This window comes from Cottoperca gobio, chromosome 3, assembly GCF_900634415.1.
Source record: "Cottoperca gobio chromosome 3, fCotGob3.1, whole genome shotgun sequence".
Lineage (NCBI taxonomy): Eukaryota > Metazoa > Chordata > Actinopteri > Perciformes > Bovichtidae > Cottoperca > Cottoperca gobio.
In genome coordinates this window covers 22,666,108-22,690,506 of record NC_041357.1, presented here as the reverse complement: position 1 = coordinate 22,690,506, position 24,399 = coordinate 22,666,108, and the positions used below count along the sequence as shown (strand labels likewise).

Below are 24,399 nucleotides of genomic sequence, written 5' to 3'. Positions count from 1 at the left end.
CATTACGAGTCATGGATGGCACCCATTAAGTTGTGTTACTAAATGTTGTCATAGCGGGGATAGGGAGGTGTACAAGTTCAAATTAGAAGAATGACAGAATATCCAATTCAAGAAGTAAGTCTGCAAGGACAGAGGACAAAGTATGCAGCTTAGGGTTGATGTGAACAGGCAGGCACTCTTTGGAGTAAGAGGTAGATTCAAACGATGGAAGAAAACTTTGTATCTTTCACTAACTGGCAAAAAATTAAGAAGAGTTTTAATATTTAAAACCGGGTATCAAAAAACAAAAAAATCAAGGCACTTTGTCTTTTCTCTGATAAAGAATAATAAAAAAAGATCACAAGTGAAAATTAAATAAATTGCACACAAAAAAGACAAAAATGAGAAATTATTTGTAATTTCCTCAAAGAAACACTGGAAAAAGCATTTACCTTTTAAGGCGTACACTTTAATTATTATGACACCATAGATGCACCATTTTAATATGTACTGATCTGTCCTATTTCTCATTTTGAAAGAAACCTGCTCAAAGGAGACTACCTTGCATTGCTGGATAAGCCATTCCTACCTTGGGGGCGTCCATCGCCTTAATAGAATCTGTCTGCTCGCCATTAAACTTGTCTGGAATAAATCTGCTGCACTACAGTGGGCTTCTGTGAGTGGATTTATAATCTTCGTCCAAAATTTAAAAGCAGGACTGGTAAGCGTTGTGTTAAATTATAAATTTTTCTGCCAAAGAAAATCTGAATTAGAAGACATTCTCATAGCAGATGGCCTCTTCTGAACTCTGACAATTCCAACTGTGTTATTTTTCCGCCCACATCTTGAACGATGTCCAGGAGAATCAGTTAAGTACCTTGAAGTAGACACGTTTTTAGTATTTAGAAAAAAATTCTCTGTTCTCTGCATTAAACGCTTTCAGTAATAGTCTCTGAGAAGTCAAAAGAAATCATTGAATAGTATATTGACTCCATTATACTTGTGAACTTTGATGCTCAAGTGTTGACGTGGAGTTCTGCTTCACCTCACACAACCCGTGGAGCACAGAGAAGATGTCTTAGCTGTAGGGAAGTTATCTCTTAGAAGAGATACCATATAAATCATTATACAAAAAGTGAGGCGTACCCTTTTCAACCCTGTACTTCAAAAGAAGTGGAGCTTTGACTGTATTTTTTTTTGGGGGGGGGGGGCTGATCCTTCTGATACTAGCCTGAAGATATGTATTCATTCCTTTTAAAAGCCTTTGAGACCTAGTGTTTTGTCACATGATGTCCGCAGCGCACACAATATGCGCCATATGGAGAGAAGAAGAAGGCTACAGTAGTTTGAATGTGACGATCTGTAATGGTCCTAGGGTTTGTTTGTAGTTTGTTTCCTGTTTTATTTTGATAGTCACTCTCCTCTTGTGTCATGTCGAGTTCTACTTCCTTCCTTTGCCCTTTTCCTGCCTGTTTTCTACCACACCTATGTGTCATTAGTTGATTAGTCTCTTGTGTATTTGATCTGTGTGTTTTCCCTGTCTCAGTTGCCAGCTTGTCTGCTTTAGTTGCTCGTTTCTGCGGGTCCAGCCTTGCGCCTCGTGTTTAGTATATTTGCTCTTCTATTGTTTGCCGTTACTTGACTTTTTGGATTTATTCTTGACAGGTTTTGAAATCTGCTGCAAGTCTTTTTTGTTATTAAATCATTAAAAACGCTCCCTGCTGCCAGTGTGCTGGCTTACACAGGAAGCGATCGCTGCTGGTGTTTTGACGTGCATAATATGCTGCCAGTGTGTGTTGCACTTTACAGGCAAGACTGTCACACTGCCCCGACCTTCTCTAACCAGGTTCACGTCATCATTTTCCGAATGCTAATTTTTCCATGTCTACTCTGAAATGTGAATACCCAAACCCCTAATTGCATGTCAAAATAAAAGATCCAATATGTGTTCCCCTTATATTCTTGTTTGAATTACAAATGTAACATCATAGAATGATTGAAGGATTTATCTCTCTTTAACTTTAAGTCTTGAAACAGAGAATACATCTTTAGTTTTTACCTCTTTCCCCTCAGCTGAAGTTGCGTGGGAAGTCAAATTGAAGCGATCTTTGTCCGTAATGCTACAACAGGTTCTGTTGATGATGACTCACTAGGTGTTACAACATTTCAATCATCACAAGAAAGGTACTGTAGGTGATTTACATGGATCACACAGTGACCAAACTCTATTTGTAAAGTATGTGAACGAAAGCAACATCACAATTCAAGAATGACTTTAGTGTTTTGTACTCTTTCTGCCAAACAATTTTTAAAGTATTCATTTTGCAATTGCCATTAGAGCAAAGTATTCTATCTGGATGTTAGAAACATTAGCAGAAGCTAAATCTGTTTTCACACTCCACAGAGTATTGGGTTCTCTATCCACCGTCGAGTCTAACCTCTGGTGCTACTTTCTAACAAAACCTCCTCTTATCTAAATTCTTAATTCACTTACATAAGACAGCCTTTGCAAAGCCAGGTTTCATGGTTTTAAATTCTACTTATTTGTTAACTTTGAATATGCCCTCTAAGCGCTCTTTGTTTTCTTAACTGTCATTATTAACTTGCTTAATTAGATGTTTCTTTTTTTACCCAGTTGAAAGAAAGAGTGTTACATAATTGCTTCTAAATCATTTAATTGCATGCCTTTTCAAAATGGAGGGAAAAAAAAGAAATGAAAGAGATTTGTTTTTGCATCATGTCTGAAATGACATTAACATTATGATGCAAGAGTAATCTACCTGACAGTAGATCTAAGAGCAGACATCCGTTGATTTTCAGAATTTAATAAACCAATGATAACCAATGGAACATGAGAGGACTCCGTATCTATATCTACTCAGGTGGATGCTCTCAGATCACCTCCCTGCTCTAAATACCTAAAACGTGAGCACACAGACTCATTAAAGACATGATGGTGCAGGATCTTATGTGGAAAACATCACAGCTGTAGCTGCAGTGTGACACAGCCGTCGGCCCGGTGGTGTTGCGGTGAATTGAGGATGTGGCCGAGGCCTTTGTCAGAGAGCTCATCCATCATGCTGCCTGCTGGAGTCGGTGGTGATCTCTGTGTTTGCTTTGACTGTGTGGTGTCAAGGTCAGATGTATAATTGCTGTGATGTGAAGCATGGACAGTGTTGTTGCTGTTTTTCGACTTCGACCTGGTATTCAGCAACGGTGAACAGCATAATGCAGCTATGCCTTGTTTTTATTCTCACCAGCATGCTGTAGCTGTAATATTTTCAAGGTGTTGTGTAAACTGTTATTTGGCGTTTCTTTTCTCGTCACAAGAGAAGCAGCTGTACTTTATGAAGTCCAGAAACTATTTCAGTGTTATTGCCATTTTAATATTTCTATCTGACTCACCGAAACAAAACATAACCTGTGGTCATATTATTGAATAGTGGCTCTTAGTGTGGGCTCCATGCACCTCCAGAGACGCACACGTTCAGGCTGAAACTCAGGATTTATTTTCATGATCTGCCAATTGTTTTCTCGATTCACTCATTTGCCGTTTGGCTCATAACATTGTGAGAGATGCCCATCACATAACCAGCAGTTACATGCTTAAAAGTATAACAATGTTTAGTAAAATGAATGCTTCATTATCGAAGTAGTTTAATAATGGACTTGTTGTTATGCTATGGCATTAGCCATCTTAAAGGCAAATAGTATAATCTTGCATTTCAGAGTAATATGTGTTATTTAAAACTTACAAAAAATACCCAAAAATGTTTTTTTAGATGAGTCCTTGCACAAATCCTTTTCAAAAAGTCAAAACACCATCACCTGGTGAAACATGAGCAGCTCAATGTGTGGCCTGCTGTTTGTAGTGACCCCAGATTATAGAGCATTGTGATTGTATTACAAACATTTTGACATTATTGTGCTCGACTCCAGTGTGGATTTCGGGAGGCTTAACAAGCTTAGCCCACCTTGTTATCCCTCATTGTCCTCGTCCCTCCATCCTCCTCCTAACCTCTGCTGCACTGTCGCCAATATATACACGGTCGGAGTCTGCTCAGTATCATACGTTAGTGGTTTCCATTCAGTTTCTGTTTGCTTGAGCTGCTCACCCCTCTGCGTGTATGATCAAGGTCAAGCGTAAGAAGGTTTCATTTTGATGGTTAGTGCAACAAATAGGTGGACAACTGCTAAAATATGTCATTGTTATGTCACTTAAGAGCCTTCTTTTGCATCATGTTTATGTTAATACACTTGAGAGGCAATTTGGTTCGACATGGAAGGCATGAATTATGTATCACTGTGACAGAATCAGAGCCACTTTATTCACCAAGTACAGTAAATTCAAAGATGTTTTTTTGCCTTAATGACATTGAAGTCAAAAACAAGAGGTGCAAAAAAAAATGAAACATGAATTATTGAAGAGTAAAGAAATGTTGGTTAATTAGTATTACGACCATTAACAAATGAGACCATTTAGGTTTTTGGCCGCCTGCATTTTTAAAAGTGTTCTTTGGGGTTGGATTTTTGCATCACATCTCTTGAACAGGAACATAAACTAGTATTCCTATATGATGCCTGCCCGGAATAGGTAGAAAAACTCTTTCACACCCTAAACGGAGGACATGAGTTTAGGGTGTGAAATAAGGGACTGAGTATTGAGTATGAATGCACTTTATGTCGGCACTTGTCTGTGTTATACACTTTACGTCACTGTTACCGTACTATAATTGTATGTTCTTTTTATGCGGCGGCCTTAATGTCCAACACAAATTTCCCATCGGACAAATAAAATAATCTTGAATCTTGGTTTTATGCTTCCAGCACGCACAGAGTAAAAGCTCATAAGCCGTTTATCTTTATTCATTACTTTTATTTCTCTTATCCTTCTTCTACAAAGCAGTCACACAAAGAAGAATTCCTAGGGCAACATGCTGCAAAAATGATCGAATTATTTATAAATAGTAGTTGGTGGTAATTATATTATTTTGACAATAATATAGTAAATTGAATTGTACCTTTTAAGGATTGTTGCTCTGGGGAGACTAAGACTTCACATGTGTGCAGAAGATTAGCGCAGGGCGTATAAAACACAGTAGGCAGGCACATTCACCATCCTGTCACTTAGTTGAGATCCTCTGAAATCTCTCTGAGGGCTCAATTAGAAAGTCAGAGGCAAAGCCATGTGATTCCCCCAACAGTGATACCAGAGTACCCCTCGTGGAGACTACTACTCTTTTTTAGCCCAGAATGTCACTGGTGACTGAGCCCTTACTTCCCCTCCCCTCCCTGTGATGCACAGTATTAGTCTTTTGAATAGCACCCTTCAGCGAGGTCACTCTGCAGGAACACATTACTTTTATTCTATTTTAGGGATGTTTAGATTGTAGTACTGTACGTACCTGGCATGAAGGTAAATCTGACGTTTTAATAGGGTAGCTTCATTTGAATTTTGTACTCCTTTGTTATTGCCAATACCATCCTGTCCAGTAGCTGTAGGTAGGATACCCTTTTTTCCTACAATTATTTCCCACAATGACTATTACTTCATGATAAGCAATGCTTGTACATATGAAACTTAATCTCTCTCAGCTGGCTACGGATCTGTCTCCAATTTGTGAAAATAGGCCCTTGCCTTTCTATTGCTATACTTTTCTAATCTAGGTTGAGTATATAATCATACATCATGACCCAATACTGAAACAGCTGCAGCATATACAATGACAATCATGCTTGATCAAACATTAAACTTCATTGTAGTAAATGCAAAAATGCGATATATTTTCTTACACATCTAGAGATCTCTTTAGATGTTCTCATGATTCTTTTTTTTTTTTTTGTTAATTTAAAAAAAGGTGCCATATTGAGTAAGAGGTTTACATTCAGCGTTACTCACCAACATGCATAGTGTGTGTCCTTGAGAGCTAAGAATGTGTTAAAAACATTTCCTTTCTTATAAAACATTCTCAAAACTGATTTTTTTTTAATAATCCTGTATGTTTAGGCCCATACTCACTAGCTTGCGGTCTTCTTCTTTGCCATTGCTGGTGCATTGCAGCATATCTTGGAGTATTACCTCCCCCTGTATCAGTGGAATAGTGTAAAACCATTGGCAGGACTGTGAGTCACGCCACATGCGTGTGTGCATGTTACAGGTAAATGGATTTAAATAGCGCCTTTCTAGTCTTCTGAACACTCAAAGTGCTTTTAATGTGCACGTGTGTCCATGTGTGCTTGCACGAAAGACATAAAACAGGTACCCACTCATAGAAACCCACCATGGTGCTACTGGAGGTCAAAAGTTCCACAGGGAACATTTGCTGCCGTTTGTCAGTCAACCTTATGTGAACAAATGCCCTCTTCATTGGATGTATTTATATGTTCAAAATTAAGCAGAGCAAATACATAACTCTGGATGACACCTTAATATTAACCCAGTACGCGTGCAGTCCCGTCAGCTGCCTCGTCACCATCTGATGCCCTCCCTTGACCTCTACCTGTCATTTCACAGCCTGCCATGTCAGATGGCTTTCGTAATCCCCGAGCCCATCACGGCCCCAGTGTGCAGCCGCACTCCTACACTCGTCCCCTGCCTGCTCCGATATACACGGCCCCAGGAGACAGCTTTGAGCTCCAGTTTAATACAGTCCCTTCTCACTACGTGTGTATTCGTACGAGGTTATGCCAGGACAAGAGAGCCTTATTTGAAGGCACAGCAATGTATGATATTTTTGGTTAATTTATCAGATTTCAGATTTCATAATCTGGTTTGTAGGTTTGTCAACGCTCACATGTAAACATGGTATACACAAACCCTCATCTCTGAAATACACAATCAGAGCAGTTTTTCACTCTCTACTGTATTTGTATTTGTACAACCTGAATGATACAACATTTTGTAAAGAAACATAAATGTAATCGTTATATTTCATTTTTTATGATGCTTCCATGGCAAGACATGTATTTACCTTTGCGTTATACCTCTGCCTCTGTTACATGCTCTTTCTGCTTTCAATCTTAACAGTCCACGAGCCAGTGCTGCCTCTGGGCACGGTGCTGAAAGTGAAAGATGACTTTTTGATGGTTTTAATGGGACTGCGATTGCCTGCAGAACCTTAACGGAGCTCTCGGACTTCCAGTCATCCCGTCTGCCCCAGCGAAGTCTCATGTGATTGCTCCACATGCATCAAAGGAGTATTTCCGCCTGAAAATATTTGTACATTTTTATGTACCTTTAAATCGTAACATCAGTGCACTCTGAGTGTTTTTTTTTGCTGTGATGAAGTGCACCCAGTTTCCCTCAGTTCAACCAGTCTACTTGTAATCCAAGAAAAGAATTCTTCACAAGATGTAGAGTAACTCTATCTCGATAAACACTGTTTTTCAAATCGTTGCAGGAAGCACACAGGTGTGATTAATTAGAGCTGAGACCTCGTTAATGTTAGTACTTCCACAGTGTGCTTTTCTTGGTAGGACAAGTCTAAACATCTGCCGTTAAAATAGTCTAATACATACATTTAAATACTCTTAACAAGCCGCATCGACATGTAGGCCCTATACGAATATTTGTGAAAGAGGGAAAGCATTTAACTACAAGTTTATTTTATATTTGAGAACATATTTGTCTTATTTGATGCTCTGTAGTTATTCTGCATCTATAAATACAGTTTGGGAATAGTCATAGTTAGGGTAAAGGAGAGGCTGAGAGACTTTGTTTATTGTCTGCACATAAAATCGAAATGAAAACGTGGAGCTGTAGATGTTTTTGTACATTTGCTGTTTATCTAAAACGGCTTTCTAAAACACTTCTCTTGATCTCGTAATCCTTAATAATGACAGACTTTTTATAATATACATGCTAACCAAAGTTACTGAGAAATATCAGTCTGGCTTTTGAACTTAATCGTGTGCAGTTTTAAATGTTTTCTGTAAAGTTTTAAGATGTAGGAGTTTACTCTGCTGTGATCCGTTTAGACCTCAATGTACTCATACACATTAAAGTACATTGCAATGCAAAGGGTTAAGTGTATTCAACTCCTCAGCCATCAGCACAGTAGCCACTGGCAATTCATCCTCCTCCTCTGAAAGTGTAAAACAGCACCACATTTAACTTCACTGCTCTGCGGATGGTGCTATGGCGATGTCTATCTAATATTAATATGACATAGGCCACCCAGCCATTACACTCCCAAACAAGTCTGAGCTTCTTCAGAAGATCTTTCATCAAAGCTACAAATACATGCTGAATTTATTCAGTCCATTCACTTCTAGAAATGTTATTTGAAACTACCTAAAGAGTTTTGCCTTCAGCAATATTTGTCAGAATATTTAAGGCTTTTATTGGTCTGACTTTTTAGTATCAAGCGTAGAGGATGAGTGCCCCCTTGTTTCTGTCAGAAGAATAGAATAGAATAAGAAAATCAATGCATTTGACTGACTCTCACGGTCATTCATGGCTTTACATCAGCTGTATTCATAGACGCCGTTCTGCTGATATAGTAGTTGTTGATGTGATGGTTTATTTTAGGGATCTAATTTGCTGTCGGACAAAAGATAAAGACGGAAATGCCTCTGAATTATCTTAGTTTCTTTGTGCTATCCTTAAGAAATAAAATACCCAAAAATGTTTATAAGTTGTGATGCCCCGGCTCAGTATTAGCTTCATTGTGGAACCACAATAGATAATTAATTAAGAAAGTTTTTCAGTGTATTTGCTAGTGGAGCATACAACATCATAGTCAACACAAATGTGGCTTAATGATAAGCATATTTCTGAATAATGATTGAGACATCTCGTCATTCATTTAGTAGCCATTGGTCAGCACATTTGGTTCTGCATCAACTTAATCACTTGACATCTTCTCTCATGTACTTGTTAGTGTATTTTGGAACCCTTTTGTACCGATCATAACACAGCAACATTGTAAAAGAAGAAGAAGAAGATTGAAAAGAGTCTGTTTCATTTTATCTACTGAATTGTTGCTGCAGTTTAATTCCTGAATTTAATGACGTCCAAAAATCAATTTAGTTTGGCTGCTGTTCGTCCATTTTCGCCAAAAGGGTTTGAGCCAGCAGATATACGATCTCTCACGTGAGTGCGGAGGGAATGTGTCCCCTGTCACCTTCCAAAAGGCTCGCTAAAAGCCCTGAATAATGGCTCTCTGGTGTGTTTAACTGAGCCAGTGCCTGCGGTAGAAAACACTGAGGCGCTCTACAGGAACATTATCCTAATGTATCGCTATGTATAGAGAGGTACAGATACAGGAAATAATTCATGTAATGTCTACTTTGTGGATATTTAGAGAGTATATTACAGTATTAGGGATAATTTAGTTTCCAGACTTATAGTACTGTACGTGAATATGAATCTTTTACAAACTGCTATCACCTCACATTTATGATCATATCACCCAATCTTAAACGAGGCTAGCTCAGACACAGGGACAAGGAGAGTGAAGCACAGCCTTGGTGAGCAGTAATTGGAGTGGACAGAGTGCAACAACATGAGCCATGACTGCAGCGTCCTGAGCTGCATCAGGACAGAAGTCAGTGTGTCGACATGTCGGGCTGAAAAAGACAAAGAGCCTTAGCGTCAGTGGATGGGCTGACTTTTTTCTGGAGCGAGAGAGAAAGACACAGAGAGAAGGAGGACGGAGAAAAACAGGAGGCGAGAGAGAGAGAGAGAGAGAGAGAGAGAGAGAGAGAGAGAGAGCTCTGCTCCCCTCGAGTCAGTGGATTGTCCAGAGCTGGTTTTTCCATCAAGTATTTGTTTCCTATCATTTAATCAATGATAAGGGACACTGGTGTCAATCCGAGGGTTTCAATATCTATCTGAAGTTAGCTAACATTAGCTGGTATGAAGTACTGGTCATAATAGACCACGTATTGCAGTAGCAGCTGCTGATAAATACATATTTTTGATTTGCAAGAAGAAGAGTTTGTTCAAAAGTTACAGTGTGGCTTTAAACAATTCCTGGAATCGCACCACAAACAGTCGAGAAAACATACTGTACCCTCCTTACCAGGAGTGATAAATGGAGGAATGAACGAACATCTCTTTTAATACCATGTGCAATCCTCTGCGCGGTTGCAGGGTTAAGTGTGTGTTGGGCTGTGTTCCAGACAGTTGATGTGTGCCTCAGCCTGCTGTGCAGTTTGCACCATCCGCTGAAGAAAAAAAACTAAACTTGATGCTGGGTGTGTGACATCCTCCCTCCCATCCATACTGTCACCTCAGCAGTGCTTGGCATCACTGCCTCCATCCTCCTCCAGCCGTGCACTGACATGATGCCTCCGTACACAGACACACAGACAAAACACAGAGGGCATGTGCATTACATACTGTATGTTAAGTTACTGTTCTGCTCTTAATTCTAATTTTGATAGAACAACAGCTCAAAGCAGTCGTACATCCTGCTGCCTTCCATAAACTACCAAAACACAGCAGGGACATCTGAGGCTCGTGTTCAGAAGCAGTTGACAAGGCTTCTTAAATTTGTTTCTCTGCTCCCAGGGTTCCATCCACCTCACTATTGAATTATGCTCTCTTGTTTACCATTTTCCTCACACAAGGGAACAAAAACAGCTCAAAGCAAAAAGAGAAGCAGTGTACAATATGAGCGTAACATAGGGAGCAGCCGGCAGTGTCATGTCTGTGTCCTGGTAGCTCAAAGATAGTGCTGGCTGCAGAGGGGGAAAATGAGTGTGGAAATGAGGTCTGTGGTTAGTGTCCGCTGGTTGCAGGAGGTTTTAGACACATGTCAGGATCATGTAGCTGTCTGCTGGCTAAAGTAAAACTAAACATTTTAATGATATGGATGTCATCACATTGTTATTTAATCCCATTATCAGTTTTCCTCTTTTATTTCTCATAAAGTGGCTTTAAAGTTGAAAAGAAAAATCCTCTTTTTCCATTCTGCCTGACAATAACATATGTAGATGTTCTGTATTTAGCTTGTTGACACTATATGACTTTTTACACTCAGTGAAATATTCAAACTCAACACCAACTATCCAATAGAAAGATTATAATATTCTAGTCTTGTGCATAATTTTACACAAGCTTCCCAATATTCAGCCTGACATATTTGGCATTTTTGAAACATTGATGCAGATAAAGTTCTGTGGGTTTAAAGAATCAATGTTTGGTTGCACAGCGCCAGTTTGTAATAAAGATTGACCCAACAGCGAGTCGGTGGGGTTTAAGGCTAAAGAAAATATTGGTTTGTTAAGCTCTCATGGTTCGCACTGCTGTAACTAATAATTATTTCATGATCCATTAATCTTTTTGAAATGTCAGAAGAAATAGTAAAATAAACACAATTTTCCATAACCCAAGGTGAAATCTTAAAATGGATTATTTTGTCCAACAAGCATAAACCCTGTGTGTTTACATTACATATAAGAAAGCCCATTCTTACACTTGAGAAGCTGAACCAGTGTATGTTTGCCTCATGGAGCACTAAAACAATTAAGGCATCAAAATAGTTGTTGATCAATTCTTCATGAAGTCATTTTAAATTCTTGACTCTTTAGTGCTACTGCTTCTGAAAAGTCAACCCTACATATAATAATCAAGTTGACTTAATAGCACAAAGTATTACAACATGTAGTATTACTTGTAGTAATGGGACATCTGTTATTTTGCTTTTAAGGCCGAAGCTTAATGGAATGAGGAATCACGAGGATAAGTTACTTTGGAAAGGACCTGCAGACACTTCACTGCAAATCCAATCATGTTCTCATCTTAGTACAACTCTTTTACCCAACTGCTGCACTTACTTCTCTGGTCTTGGTGGGGCTTTTTTCCTTCTCATCTCTCTCTGCCTCCATCTCCTTTTATCTGCACACCTTCCCCTCTCCTGTCCATTGTTAACATCCTCCCATATGCTCAGCTCTGTCCGAGCAGGTGGCAAACCACAGGAGGACCCCACACCTCCACTCGGACTGGCCTCCGTCCCGCACACCCGAATTCATGTTGCCACTGAGCACATTATCAGGGGGGGGGGGCAGGAAGTTCTTTCAGTTTTATGACTAGGGGGGTTTGACTTTTCTAGTGGCCTTGAAGCAGGATAAATATCCTTTTGTTATCTTAGAGCACTTTTGTGAACACAGAAATACATTTCCCCCTTTTCCCACCCTTTGTTTTATGTCACTGTTTTTTAAGAATATATTAGAAATTGAAGTATAGCAATTTCACTAATCACATCTGAGCATGTTAGTGATTTGTTGAAGAAAAGGAATTAAGGGGGATAGCAAATACAGCATGAAGGGGGCTGTCTTTACGAAATGAATGGTGGCAGTTATTGAAATTTAGAGATTTAGTACTCTGAAAACAAATTATAAAAAAGCAATGTGCCAATTCTCTGGGATATTGGTGACATTTAAGAATACATTGAGTTCGTGACCTGGAACTGTTACTGAATTTCTAAGTATTAAATCCTATTACAGTTTACGTTTAATGGTTAAGAAATATCTAAAGACAGAACATTTGTTTTTAGATAGCTTTACAGTGCCAGCGTGTGAGTACACACTGCCTTAGGCCAATCATCATGCATGTAATTCAGAAAACATGGACGCAAGGGCCTCAGTAATTTCCACAGAATGTGCTGGACATTTTCAGAAGTTTATTTACGCTCAGACTGTTTTCATTTAAGCGACGATGGACAATAGCCTGAGTAAAAATGACTGATATGCGAGTATCTCTTTTAGGTACCTGTTTGTCATGAAAAGGGTCCCTCTAACACTGAAGCGCTTGTATGCGAGTGCTGGCTGGATGCACTTCAGTAGGAGAAACATGCTGAGGGGGTGGAAGGTGTGACAGGACTGCAAAGCTTTACAAATGGATAAAAGAACCCCTCTGAATGTGTCGAGGATGTGCTGAGAATGAAAGTAGAGGAGAGGACAGGGACGGATGAGACAACTCCATGTCGGCCGTCTTTGGTGCGCTTATCACCTCCATCATCTTCATGATAGTTACTGTAATATCAACCTCCATATCTCTTCTCTGCTTTTGCCTTTTATTGAGGCATAATTTCTGTAAAGGCACACACCACTGTTGTCTTAGCTATACTTGCCATCTCTTGAATAATTCTACTTGTTCCACTTTGAAGATGTTTCTCTCCTTTGGGAATACATAAATGTCTGCCCTTGGTGTACACTGCACAGTACTGTCTGACTATTAGAAGGGTGTGTTGACACCTCCAAACCTTGTCGTGTGAGTAGTTTGTGATATGTGATTTAACTTTGACAGCTTATCTAACAGCATCAGAATTGATTTGTACAACTCCAGCTATCTCCAAACATGTACTGTTTGAATCAGGTGTCTTACATGGTGGTGTGACATATCTGGCTTTTTGTAATGGCTTTATCTGTCATGTTTAGAGAAGGTAATTCTGTGCAGACATGCAGGCTGAATGACTACGCACACCCCTAAGGCAGTACGATTCTTCACACTGCCATTTAATTAGGACAGAGCATCACTGTGTCATTTTTGTTCCTTTTTTTGTCTTACAAACTACAGGAATTTGGTACAACTTTCTAATAAAGCACCCTTTATAATGGGTTTACAAGTTGTAAATAATGGCTTTCATAAATCATTCACTAATGCTTTATAGATCAGTTGTGAGCCAGTGATAAGAACAGTATTTGGGTTGCCAGGTTGTGGGAAAAATAAACATTTGGCTGGTGTCTATCCTTCTCGAGAATGACGTCCACTTTTTGTTTTTTAAAAGCTATGAGGAAGAACCTCAATTGGGCATTTGACCACTTCTTGAAAAGAGCTGCAGAACATCTGAACTAAAATCTATTTATTAACATTTATGACTGCAGACTTAATGGCTTATTAACCCATGAGAATTGCTTAATGGATTCCCTACATTTAAAACTGCATTAGTACCAAATAGAAAGGATAAACAGCATTAAATGGTGATTTGTCAAAACTAGCGTTAGTCCAATGTGTCAGCCAATAATAGCTTATTGCTAATATATCAGTATGTGTGGACATGTTGGCGACAGGTAACAATAAATTGCAGTACGGAAAGGCCGCACTAGGTTTGAGGTCATTTGGTAACAGTGTCACCATTTCATAGTTTGTCCAGAGAGCACTGACAAGTGGATTTTCAATTGTAAAATGTTTGTTTATGTTTTGCATTTGTCAGAAAAACAAACAAACTATCAACCGATATATCGTTATCAGAATTCCCAAATATCAATATCTGCCTCAAATTTCAGTACCGTTTGTCACAACTCTTAATTGATTTTTGACGAACTTTGGTTTGTCTGTAGGAGAAGCTTCCTGTTTAACAGCAAGGGTGTCGAAGCTCCTCAAGGGAAGTTCATGGTTGGAGTTGTAGGTGTTCAGTTCAGTGTCGGTGTAGACCTGCTGGAAGCTTGCTGCTATCTTCTCTATAGCCTTTGGCCTTGTCTAACTTTTATTTTGTTTTGTTTTTTAAGGTGTATCTTCTTTTGTAAGCTTTTTGTACCTTTCTATTAACAAACTTTCTGAACCAGCCTGAACTATTGATGTTTTAGAAACTCAAAATAAAATCTTTTTACACGTTAGATTATTCTGTGTGTTCTCCTTCTACCACTTGGCCGACCAATACAGTGCCAAAAATGTATTAACATTTCAATGGACTCGCTAGAAATTAAATTAAACATAGCTTTAAAATTAGGTATTTGTTTATGATTACAAATATTAACCTGTCTTTTCACTTTAATTTCTGTTAACAGAAAAATCCACCTATGATGCCTCTGGCTTCTCGTCTTCACCAAGCGACTCCGCAGTCACAGCTGCTCCTGCTCATTCATTGGCTGTCCTTGTCGATGGTGGAGGAGGTGCCTTCCTCAGTCGTCCATTCAGATGGAGACTCGGAGTCTGAGGGGGAAGGTTTATCCGGGCAGCCTGCCTTTTCGTCTGTCTTAACCGTCATGGCAGGAACTGTCAAACATCCAGTGAGCCTGGATCAAAGCAGAACCTCGTCAACCATCACCAGGGACGAGACCCAAACCACCCAATGGCCTTCACATAGTTCCAGCTCAAAGATGTCCTCCTCATCGTGGTCTGCGGGAGACAGGATCCCCCCCGGCAGCTCAGGTCTGACTTCCAGCATGTTTCACCAGCACACCTCACCACCTCAGGCTGTTTCCATGGCATCGACTGTCTCTAGGCTATCACATGTCTCCTCTATAGATGGAAACAGGAATGTCTCATCATCAACAGTACCGTCTTCTTCATTGTCATCATCAATGTCTTCATCAGCTCCATCCACTTCCTCTGTGTTATCATCCTTAGTGTCTTTATTTTCTCTATCATCTTCTGCCGGGTGGACAAACAAAGCCGTTTCATCCCAAGGTCAAAGGATTGTGTCCACCCCTGCCCATCAGACATCCTCACCAGCAGCGTCTCTGGGTTGGACAGACAGTGTAACAACCGCACACTCCACATATGTTGACCTACCAGCTGTTACACAGGGTCTGCAAAGCACAACAACCAAACCATCACACTTTCCAAGTGAAACCAGCATTAAAAAGAGCAATGAAGTGACAAAACACTCATTATACTCATCAGTGGATAAAATCTATGGAGTGAGTGGAGCACACACAAGGAGTGCAAGCACAAAAGTGATCAGGACACCAGCAACTAGCAAATACACATCATACTCTACTCCTAACTATGGAGGAAATCTTTTAAAGATTTATACGAAACCACTCAAAGCCAGAACCCAGGTATGAACTCTCTATCAGCCAATATTGTTGAAATTAACACCTCATTTCACTCCAATCAAGAGAGTCAAGCTGTTCAAAGGCAGCAGGAAGCGTTAGAAAATCCCACATCAGCACTGCTGTCTGCTCATCCTAAAGACTATTCAGTTTCGAGCCATGTCACACAGCAGATGTTAAATCAAAGAACGTATGCGGAAAAGGAAAAAAAGACGGCAATAGATAGTCCGACTTTTGTTCACAAAAGCGTTGGAGAAACAACCATGTCGCCTCTCAGTTCAAATGTTGGTAATCCAACTGAATCACCAGCGATGAGTCTCAGACCTACTGAGACTCCAGCAGGTAAAACATCTCTCTCTGAAACTGCAGTCACACCTATCCTCTCTGGCATGGTGTCCTCAGAGCATGCATTTAATCCTGGTGATTTACTGGTGGCAGCAGGTCATGGCAGCCTCAGAGTTCCTACCCTCAATATAAATTACAACCAGGAAGATATAGCAGCAGCAGCAGAGCTCAAATCCATTTCCGATCAAGATCACCCGAATAACTCACTTTCACTTACAGGGCCGAGGCCGGACTCCGCCACTGGTTCCATCCTCAGTTCGATCACCAGAACGGGAACAACGTCATTAACATCAGACTCATATTTTCTTCATATGCCAAGTTATGGAGCCATAAATGTTCAAGAATTTGTAACACAAACAGGGTCTTCCAAGGGCATCACTCAGGAGCCTAGAGTATGGACAATGCCAAAAATTATATTTTCTTCAAATAGTGGGACAAGGTCTCCTTCTGGTTCAGCGATGCCAGTCAGTTTAGCAAAGGATATAACCTATAAAACCATGTATAAAAGTCTCTCACACGCGACTTGGCCTACACACTTATTGCCCTTGTTTTTCAGTCACAGCCCATACACCACTGAAGACAACACTGGCCTGTCTGCCAATAGTGAGGTTAATTTTTCAGACCCAGCCGAAGCCTCATTATCACCCCAAATAACCTCCTCACAAAGATCTTCCCAAACAAGTCCTTTACTTAAATTTCCCCACAAGTTTTATTCAACATCTGATCTAACTCCACCTCCCAATAAATCTCACCAGACAGTCTCCTTGGCTGAAATCTCTGCTCATATCGTAAAATCTGAGAGAGCTGGTCGCAGTGTACCGTCGACTTTCGAGGTGGAAACAACTGCAGGGAACATTGAGACGTCACCAGCCTCAGATGTTCACATGACACATGGAAAGACACCTACCGAGAGCTTCTTCAGAAATACTGCAAATAGGTCCGTTCCTCCTTTATTTAATGGGAATGAGGAGTCTACTGTAATCAGAGACACTTCTTTTTACGAGAAAGGTGTTCCATCAGGTCAGTTCACAACAAAGTTTCCATCTTTCATAACTACAAAAGATCTTGTCATGTTGAATAAACGCTCTGAAGGTTCTGGCAAAGGATCTCCCATTGAAATCCCTTTTTCTCCAGTAACTTCTGATGCTGCATTTGAACCTCTTAAAAGTCTTTCTCGCAAGGACGATCTGACACTCACGAGACGTTTTGAACAGTCTGCTCCTTCCTCGAGGACAAACTCCGCTTCTCTCTCTCAAGGACCAATCACCACTGTGAGCAGTGATAGATCACATTTTTATTTAGGCAGACAAAGAACAATTCCCTCCACTGCTTTCTCTGCTGCAACTACTTCCTCCAGTGATGGACGCAACAGCAATGAATCACTTGGTGCTATTTTCAGCTTTGGCACAAAACTAATGGCACCATATACAAAGTGGAAAGCCACCAAGCCAGTGTCTTTTCAAAGCCCTGCCTTTGAATTAGAAAATACATCTACTGGCTTTGATAGGTCAAATTCTAATTTACAAGCAGATGGTCCGTCGTATGAACATCCAAAGCTGGAAGACGGACAAGAGGGTAAAGTGCATGAATTGAATTCAACTGATCCAACTGTAGTGGGCAGTGATCCAAATTCATTGTATCCAACTGTTGGAGAACATCCATCTTTTACATATGTTAAAGGCACATCTGTATATAGAAAACAGAATTTGTCCCCAGCTAATCTCAGATCTGCTGTGGCTGTTGATGTACAGCACGGAGCCACTGTAAACACAGCATGGGGTTCAGATGGTTTTTTGCCCCTCCCTCACACAACTACTAACTCAGTAACATCTTCAAAAGCTTCTTCTCTTGCATTGGTGAGCAAGCACAGCCCCCCTCCGGCAGATGTTGACTCTCTTGAATATGCATTTGATGCTGCTGTCACACTTTCAAACAACCCTGCGCTCAATTTCACTGACACTGACAATATCAAAAACATAACTGATTTGAAACTGAAGGGGTTAACCCTTCCAACAGAGCTGGGGTCATCATCTCCTTCATTTCATTCATCATCATCATCTTCAGCGACTTCACCACTTTCATACAGTAGCATCAAAACGTCGTCCTCCTCACATATGAAACCCCCCACATCATTGTCAACGTTACATTCATCTGGTAAGATTTTGTCAATGAAAACAAGCATGCACCCAGGCCCTGCATCATCTTCTGTGACTGTGAAAGCCACATTTCCATCCGCTTCACCAAGTCTGACCTTATCTATAGATCCCGATCGCTCAGAGGAAGTGACTGAGATGTTTGTTGTCCTTACAGAGGCGGGGACGGATGATTTAACTGCTGGAATATCCAGAGCAGTTGTGCCCACTTTCCCCAAAGAAAAAGCGGCCAGTCTAGCCCCCTCTCAATCAGTCAGAATTACCCTTTCTGCTGGGCCCACAGAGAGGACATCTCAGGTATCATCTATGCCCCATCCACAGGACACCCCGACAGACTCTGTTCTGCTTACCACTAAAACTGTAGCTTCAGCCACCAAAACTACAAACCCCACCACTACAATGCCTTCCCTAAGAGTCTCTACCGGAACCACATTGTCTGCCACACCACAGCCCGCGCCTGTGACCAGGAAAACGACTACCACCACAACAGCAACCAGGACTCACACCAGCAGGAGAACATTCACACCACCTGTCCCCAGAACGAGCCCTCCCTGGGGGGCCACCACCATCTTTATTTCCCCTTTTACCACCACCACAGAGGCTCCACCACAGCAGTGCAACATCACAGAGAGATTGTGGGTGAAAACAGGTAAACAATACTTTCCCCACAGTCTTAAAAAAAAAGAATTGTGAATTATATTATTTCTCTAACATGTTTTGTACGGTGTACATCTCGCTTTCTCCCTCTTTCTGTCTCTATATCTCTCTTAGTTGTTTCCATCTATGTGAGGAGAAACAGGCTGGACAGCATCCAGAGGCAGAACCTGCGAAGGGGACTAAGTCAGGGCCTCCGAAAAGCACTGAATGATACATCTGCTCAAGCACAGGTCAGACTGTTATCAGTTACTGTCAATCACTCAAGAAAAATACAGCTTCTTCCACTAATGGATATGCACATCCATTTTTCAATTTGTATAGATTCAAGATACCCTGTGGAGTCTTTTTTTAAACACAGAATTATGTATACATTTCATGTTTCTCACCAAAGCACATTGTGTGTATCTTTGAGGCCTAATGAATGTGTTGAACGCTCAGGAATGTGATCAAGACAACAGTAGTGGCATAAAGTCAGTTAACAGCAATGCGAAAGAGAGGATGCCAAAACACATGAAAGCTGTGATTGGAATATGAAATTGGAATAATACTCCAAATATGGTTGTCTGAACTCCTCCAGTTAAAACATTAGGATTGTGTTGTTCAAGAATTAATATGAACTTTTTTTCTTTGCATTAATCGAGATCTCAAACCAATGCATCTTTTTTGTTATTTTGACCAGTTTTCATTTCCCACAAATAAGTGATCTAAATGTCAATAGTTTCATTTGAAAGCTGGAATAAATGTTGTCAGTCGTTTATAGAATAAAACAAAAATGTTCATTTTACTCATATACCACATACATCTAGTAAAACTAGAGTGCTAGTACTAGTGCTCTCTTATTTTTTTTACATTTTATTCCATTGACGCATTTTAAATAAGTGTAGCATGTTGATTGACTGTTGCTCGAGCTTGGCTGAATAATCAAGCTGTTTTCTAACACTAGTGAACAGTTAATAGTTCCTAATTGTGCCCTCACCAGAAATCTGGAGGTTTATTAGCATGGAGTGAATTAGACACTCATACCAAGGACCCTCATGTAGGCTATGTGAGAAGAGATGAGGACTAATATAGAAATGAGGTTGACTGAATGTGTCCCTGGAGACAGTAGGTGTCACATATTTGAGTAACTGTACCAACACTAAAACAAGATGAAGATAAGGACTGCAGTGCTATAGATTAGAACTGTCGTTCCAATTCCATTTTATGTATTATTGTTTTTACAATTCTTAATCACACTTCACCAAAAGGCAATCTTACCACAGCAGTGGACCTGAAGGCACTGTTTTTTTGTTAAATCAGATTTTGGTTTAACAAAAACTCAGGGGGAAACCAACCTCAGCATTTCAACCGATGATGATGACACAAACAGATCCAGTGCACACACAATGATCTTCATGTCTGGGGGATTAGCCATTTGTGGAATAAATCATGGTTCATACTGTGCCAAAACCATTCTCTCTCTTTAATAAGCCTCTGATATCTCTGCTAGGCTACAAGAAGCTACGCTAAAATGCAGTGGAAAACCCGAGTAGAAATGTGTCTGTTTGATTCTATGTGAGTGTCTAAAATGGAGAGATAAAGACTTCCTTTGGGTATGATGTTAGCTAGTTGGTAAAATGCTTTCCGTTCATACACTGAACGTGAATCAATTGCTAGAATAAAATTAGGTTGTAAAAAAAAAAACAGTTTGCAGGGGAAATGAAGTAGCAATGGTATTTCTTCCCTACATAACAATACATTCTCTCCTCCTGGTCTCGAGTGGGTTGGAGTGCCTTAAGAGTGTTGCAATTTTGAGCAAGTTTTAGTACATTTGGGTGCGCAAGTTTGTGTGTGTGTGTGTGTGTGTGTGTGTGTGTGTGTGTGTGTGTGTGTGTGTGTGAGTGTGTGTGTGTGTGTGTGTGTGTTGTATATCCGCAATCCGGTGAAATGTCTCGGCGTGTTGTATTTCTCAAAGTGGAAGTATCAAATAATTGAGAGTGAGGCCTTTGTATTCGTCCTGCCCATGTGAAGGTCAATGCTCTCATATGTTCCCCCTTATTCTCTCTCGCTCATCTTTACTCTCTTTCTCTCTCTCTCTCTCTCTCTCTCTCTCTCTCCCCCTTGCTTCAGTGCACTCCTGTCACCCATTTCAACATTGCTTGGGCTCCTTTTAGTAGCACTGCTCTCCCATCCAATGGGAAGCAAGCTGTTGGCAAGGGAAATTGCTTCTGTGTTTAATTATAGGTTATAAATGGTTGGGAGGAGAGCGATGTGCTGATGCTAAAAAGATGACGAAAGAAAGACTAAATGAATTGAACCAAAAGGCTAAAAAACCTTTAAAAACCTTTAAAGAATATATGCAAGTAAACTTTTTTTTGTGTCTTGTACTTAGGGCTCTCTAGTGACTTAAAACTTTTAAGAAGCTGACTAGATCCGTTGGGTTTATCTGTTGGCACTCTTTCACACTCTTTGAGATGGAGCTAGTGGGTGTGTTAACAATCTCTGACTTGCTGGAAATACAATCTCTTAATAACACCTTCACATGGGTGAAGCCTGAGAGGATGAAGTGATAATAAAGGGTTCTTTTCATTAAGCTCCCAACAAGGCTGAATTGTGAGGAGGCAGAGTGGTGACTCTCAGCTACAGAGGGGATAGGCTCTCAGTATTTTGGCCAGAATATCTCCTTGTCAGCGCAGGCTTTCAGATGGGTTTAGATAACAGACCTGAATGGTTTCACCTCTCCTACACACACACCTAGTTTCACTTCATCTGTCATCATTCCCTTTCCGGTTTCCGTGTACGTAAGTCAAACTCTTACTGACAAACACACGAGCGTTTGTACATGTCATTACACGCAGTTTACGAAACACACACACATATCACCTGTTTCTGTGAGGATGAGAATGCAATACCTGGCCTCTTGGGTTAGAAGTGAAGGAACATAAGCCTCTTTGTGCCAAACTTCCTATTTAACAGTCTTTCCCATGTCTCGCTCATCTTTACTCTCTCTCTCTCTCTCTCTCTCTCTCTCTCTCTCTCTCTCTCTCTCTCTCTCTCTCTCTCTCTCTCAGCCCTTCACTCCCTCGTGGGTCTCTCTCCACATATCTGTATTCCATAATCACTCTCTCTAATGTAGCTTTCATTAGCGAGTGGTTGGAATACACTCTTGAAGTTCTCCATCAATCCATTACAGTTAAATATCCTGTCATTCAGCTCGTTTGCTAATATGACTGATGACACTACCTTCTGATCCCATCTCAAAGACCATACCAAATAACTACAAATATTTTACATTACGGTTGACCATTCTTCCAAATAATGTGTTGAATTGATTTGTATGGTTTATTTTTATTCATTTCATCAGTACGGTATGAAACTTTAAACGTGCTTCAGAATGGCCTTTTTTAACCGCACACTTTTTGACTTGACACAGTAGAGAAAGCACAGATGTTGCTAATAACATTAATGATGACTTCGTTCTGTCCCAGTGTCCCAGTAAGCCAGCATGCACAATACCAGCACTCTGAAAATGAAGCAGCAAAATTAAATTCCACCGTCATCATTTTATTCTTATTTTTATATCTATCTGAAAGATAGAAAATCACTTTTAGACCGTGTGGTGGCTGGCAGTAAGAGACTTATTCATGTCGTCTATCACTTTAATACCTGTGGTTGTATTGTGGGTAATGATGCCAATCGAGCTGCAATGCTGCTGGTGTTACGTTACTCCTTAATATTGCCCGCTCAGGTGTAAGCATTGTGCAATTAATGGGCTAAAACACGATACAAACTACCAATATGGTTCTATAAAGACGTCTAACTCTCTCCTCTACTTTACCCTCTCAGGTGGAGACAGTATTTGGTTCTCCCAACATGACAGTGGCTTATCACGTGACTAGAGGGGACATGGTTTACCCTCCCTCTGTAGTGCTGGAAGGCTTGGACTCCTATGGTCGGGATAAGCTGATTTCAGACCTGCGACAGTACCTCCCCATGGTAACAGCCCTGCCCCTCCCGGTTGCATTATGGAGATCCAGCCCATCCACTGGCTTCCAGCTGAAAACAGGTCAGCAGTGTTCAGTCAGGATAAAGTCAGAGATCAGCTTGAGAAATGGCAATAGTGTTTACTCAGAATATATGTACATGAGATCTAAAATAATATCATATTCTCAGTGTACCAAATGTAGCAAAAACACAGTGTTTCAGTATCCTGACAAATACAATGAATAGTTTTTCCCGGTTTATAGTTTTGTGAGCTCACTTTGTTTTTATGTTCCAGTGCTGCAGTTTGTGGGGGCAGGTGATGATCCTCGGTCCTGCCGGTTCTCCCAAATGATGGAGCAGAGGCTCGAGAAGGTGTTTTCTGAAGCGCAGGCCAAAGTGCTCAACACCAACAACAGACTCTCTGTCCAGGTGCTGTGGTAGTTGTGTACATTACATTACAGTTCATTAGACACTTTTGTCCAAAGCGACTCACAATAAGTGCAAACAATCATGAGGATACAACCCCTGAACAGCAAGAATCTTGCAGGTACATTAGCTTCAAATAGGTGAAATCCTTTGAGTGCAGAACAATAGCTTCAAATAAGCCGAACCAATATAAGTGCAACATACAAAGAACAGTTAAATATTTTTTCTTTCTCTCATTCGAGGTGCAGTGGAAACAGGTGAGGTGTAGCACTGTTTATGTGTTCACTTACTGTTACAGTAGTAATGCTGTGATTTGTAACATAATGCCAGTGTTGAAACATGTGCAGTGTGGGTTCTGGTGTACTTAAATAAAATAAAACAATCTGAGGTCTGACTTTGATAAAGACCTGATATCACCTTTTTTTTAAATCATTTATACAGAAAACTCCAGCAACTTTCCAGGTCATTCAGCAGACGCTCTTATCCAGAGCGACTTACATTGAACTAAGTACAGGGACAGTCTCCCTGGAGCAACTCAGTGTTAAGTACCTTGCTCAGGGCAGTCTGGTATTGAACTCCCAACCTTCTAGCGTTTTGTTTGGAAGGCGTACCACTAGACCACTAGGCCATCACCACCTACAAATATATTAAGCTAGATGGTGAATACTAGTATGCTAAATATTGTTTGCAGCATATTAGAATATATGTTGCTTCAACAGTTTTGTCTCCTGCCGTTACACATCAATATTATGTGGTTTAGGTGTTTAGGTATTTGGCAACCACAAACGGATGCAAACTGTGTGCAATTTATGCAAAATTGTCCCCTTCAGGCTTTGCCTTTTAAACAAGAGCAGCTTCTAAGATGCAAATTCATTATGTTTAGGGAGGCAATGTTTGTATTAATTTTAATGAGCTGCCACATTAAAGTGCACCCTATATTAAAGCTAATTTGACGGTTATGCATGGAAGAAAAAAATAATACTCCAATATGTTTGCACTCTCTCATGCCTTACCAATTTCCCCGCCGTTGTGCTACTTGATGATTTTCATATTTTTTGATCCAAGACAACAATTTTTTGTTGTTTGTCATCTCTATTGCATTTTTTTTTACAAGATTTGTATTAATATTTTAGATTTGCCCATCACAGTT

The 24,399-nt window shown here is 40.3% G+C and overlaps 1 protein-coding gene across 1 annotated transcript in view; it reads left to right on the top strand.

Annotated features, from left to right (window-relative positions):
* The window catches only part of kiaa1549lb (KIAA1549-like b), a 58,041-nt gene that overhangs the window by 10,729 nt on the left and 22,913 nt on the right, over nucleotides 1-24,399 (top strand). Inside the window, 6 exon segments of the mRNA XM_029428610.1 lie at nucleotides 14,716-14,798; nucleotides 14,800-15,079; nucleotides 18,361-18,852; nucleotides 18,975-19,090; nucleotides 22,686-22,905; nucleotides 23,119-23,252. Of these exon segments, the coding sequence (XP_029284470.1) occupies nucleotides 14,716-14,798; nucleotides 14,800-15,079; nucleotides 18,361-18,852; nucleotides 18,975-19,090; nucleotides 22,686-22,905; nucleotides 23,119-23,252 (1,325 nt within the window).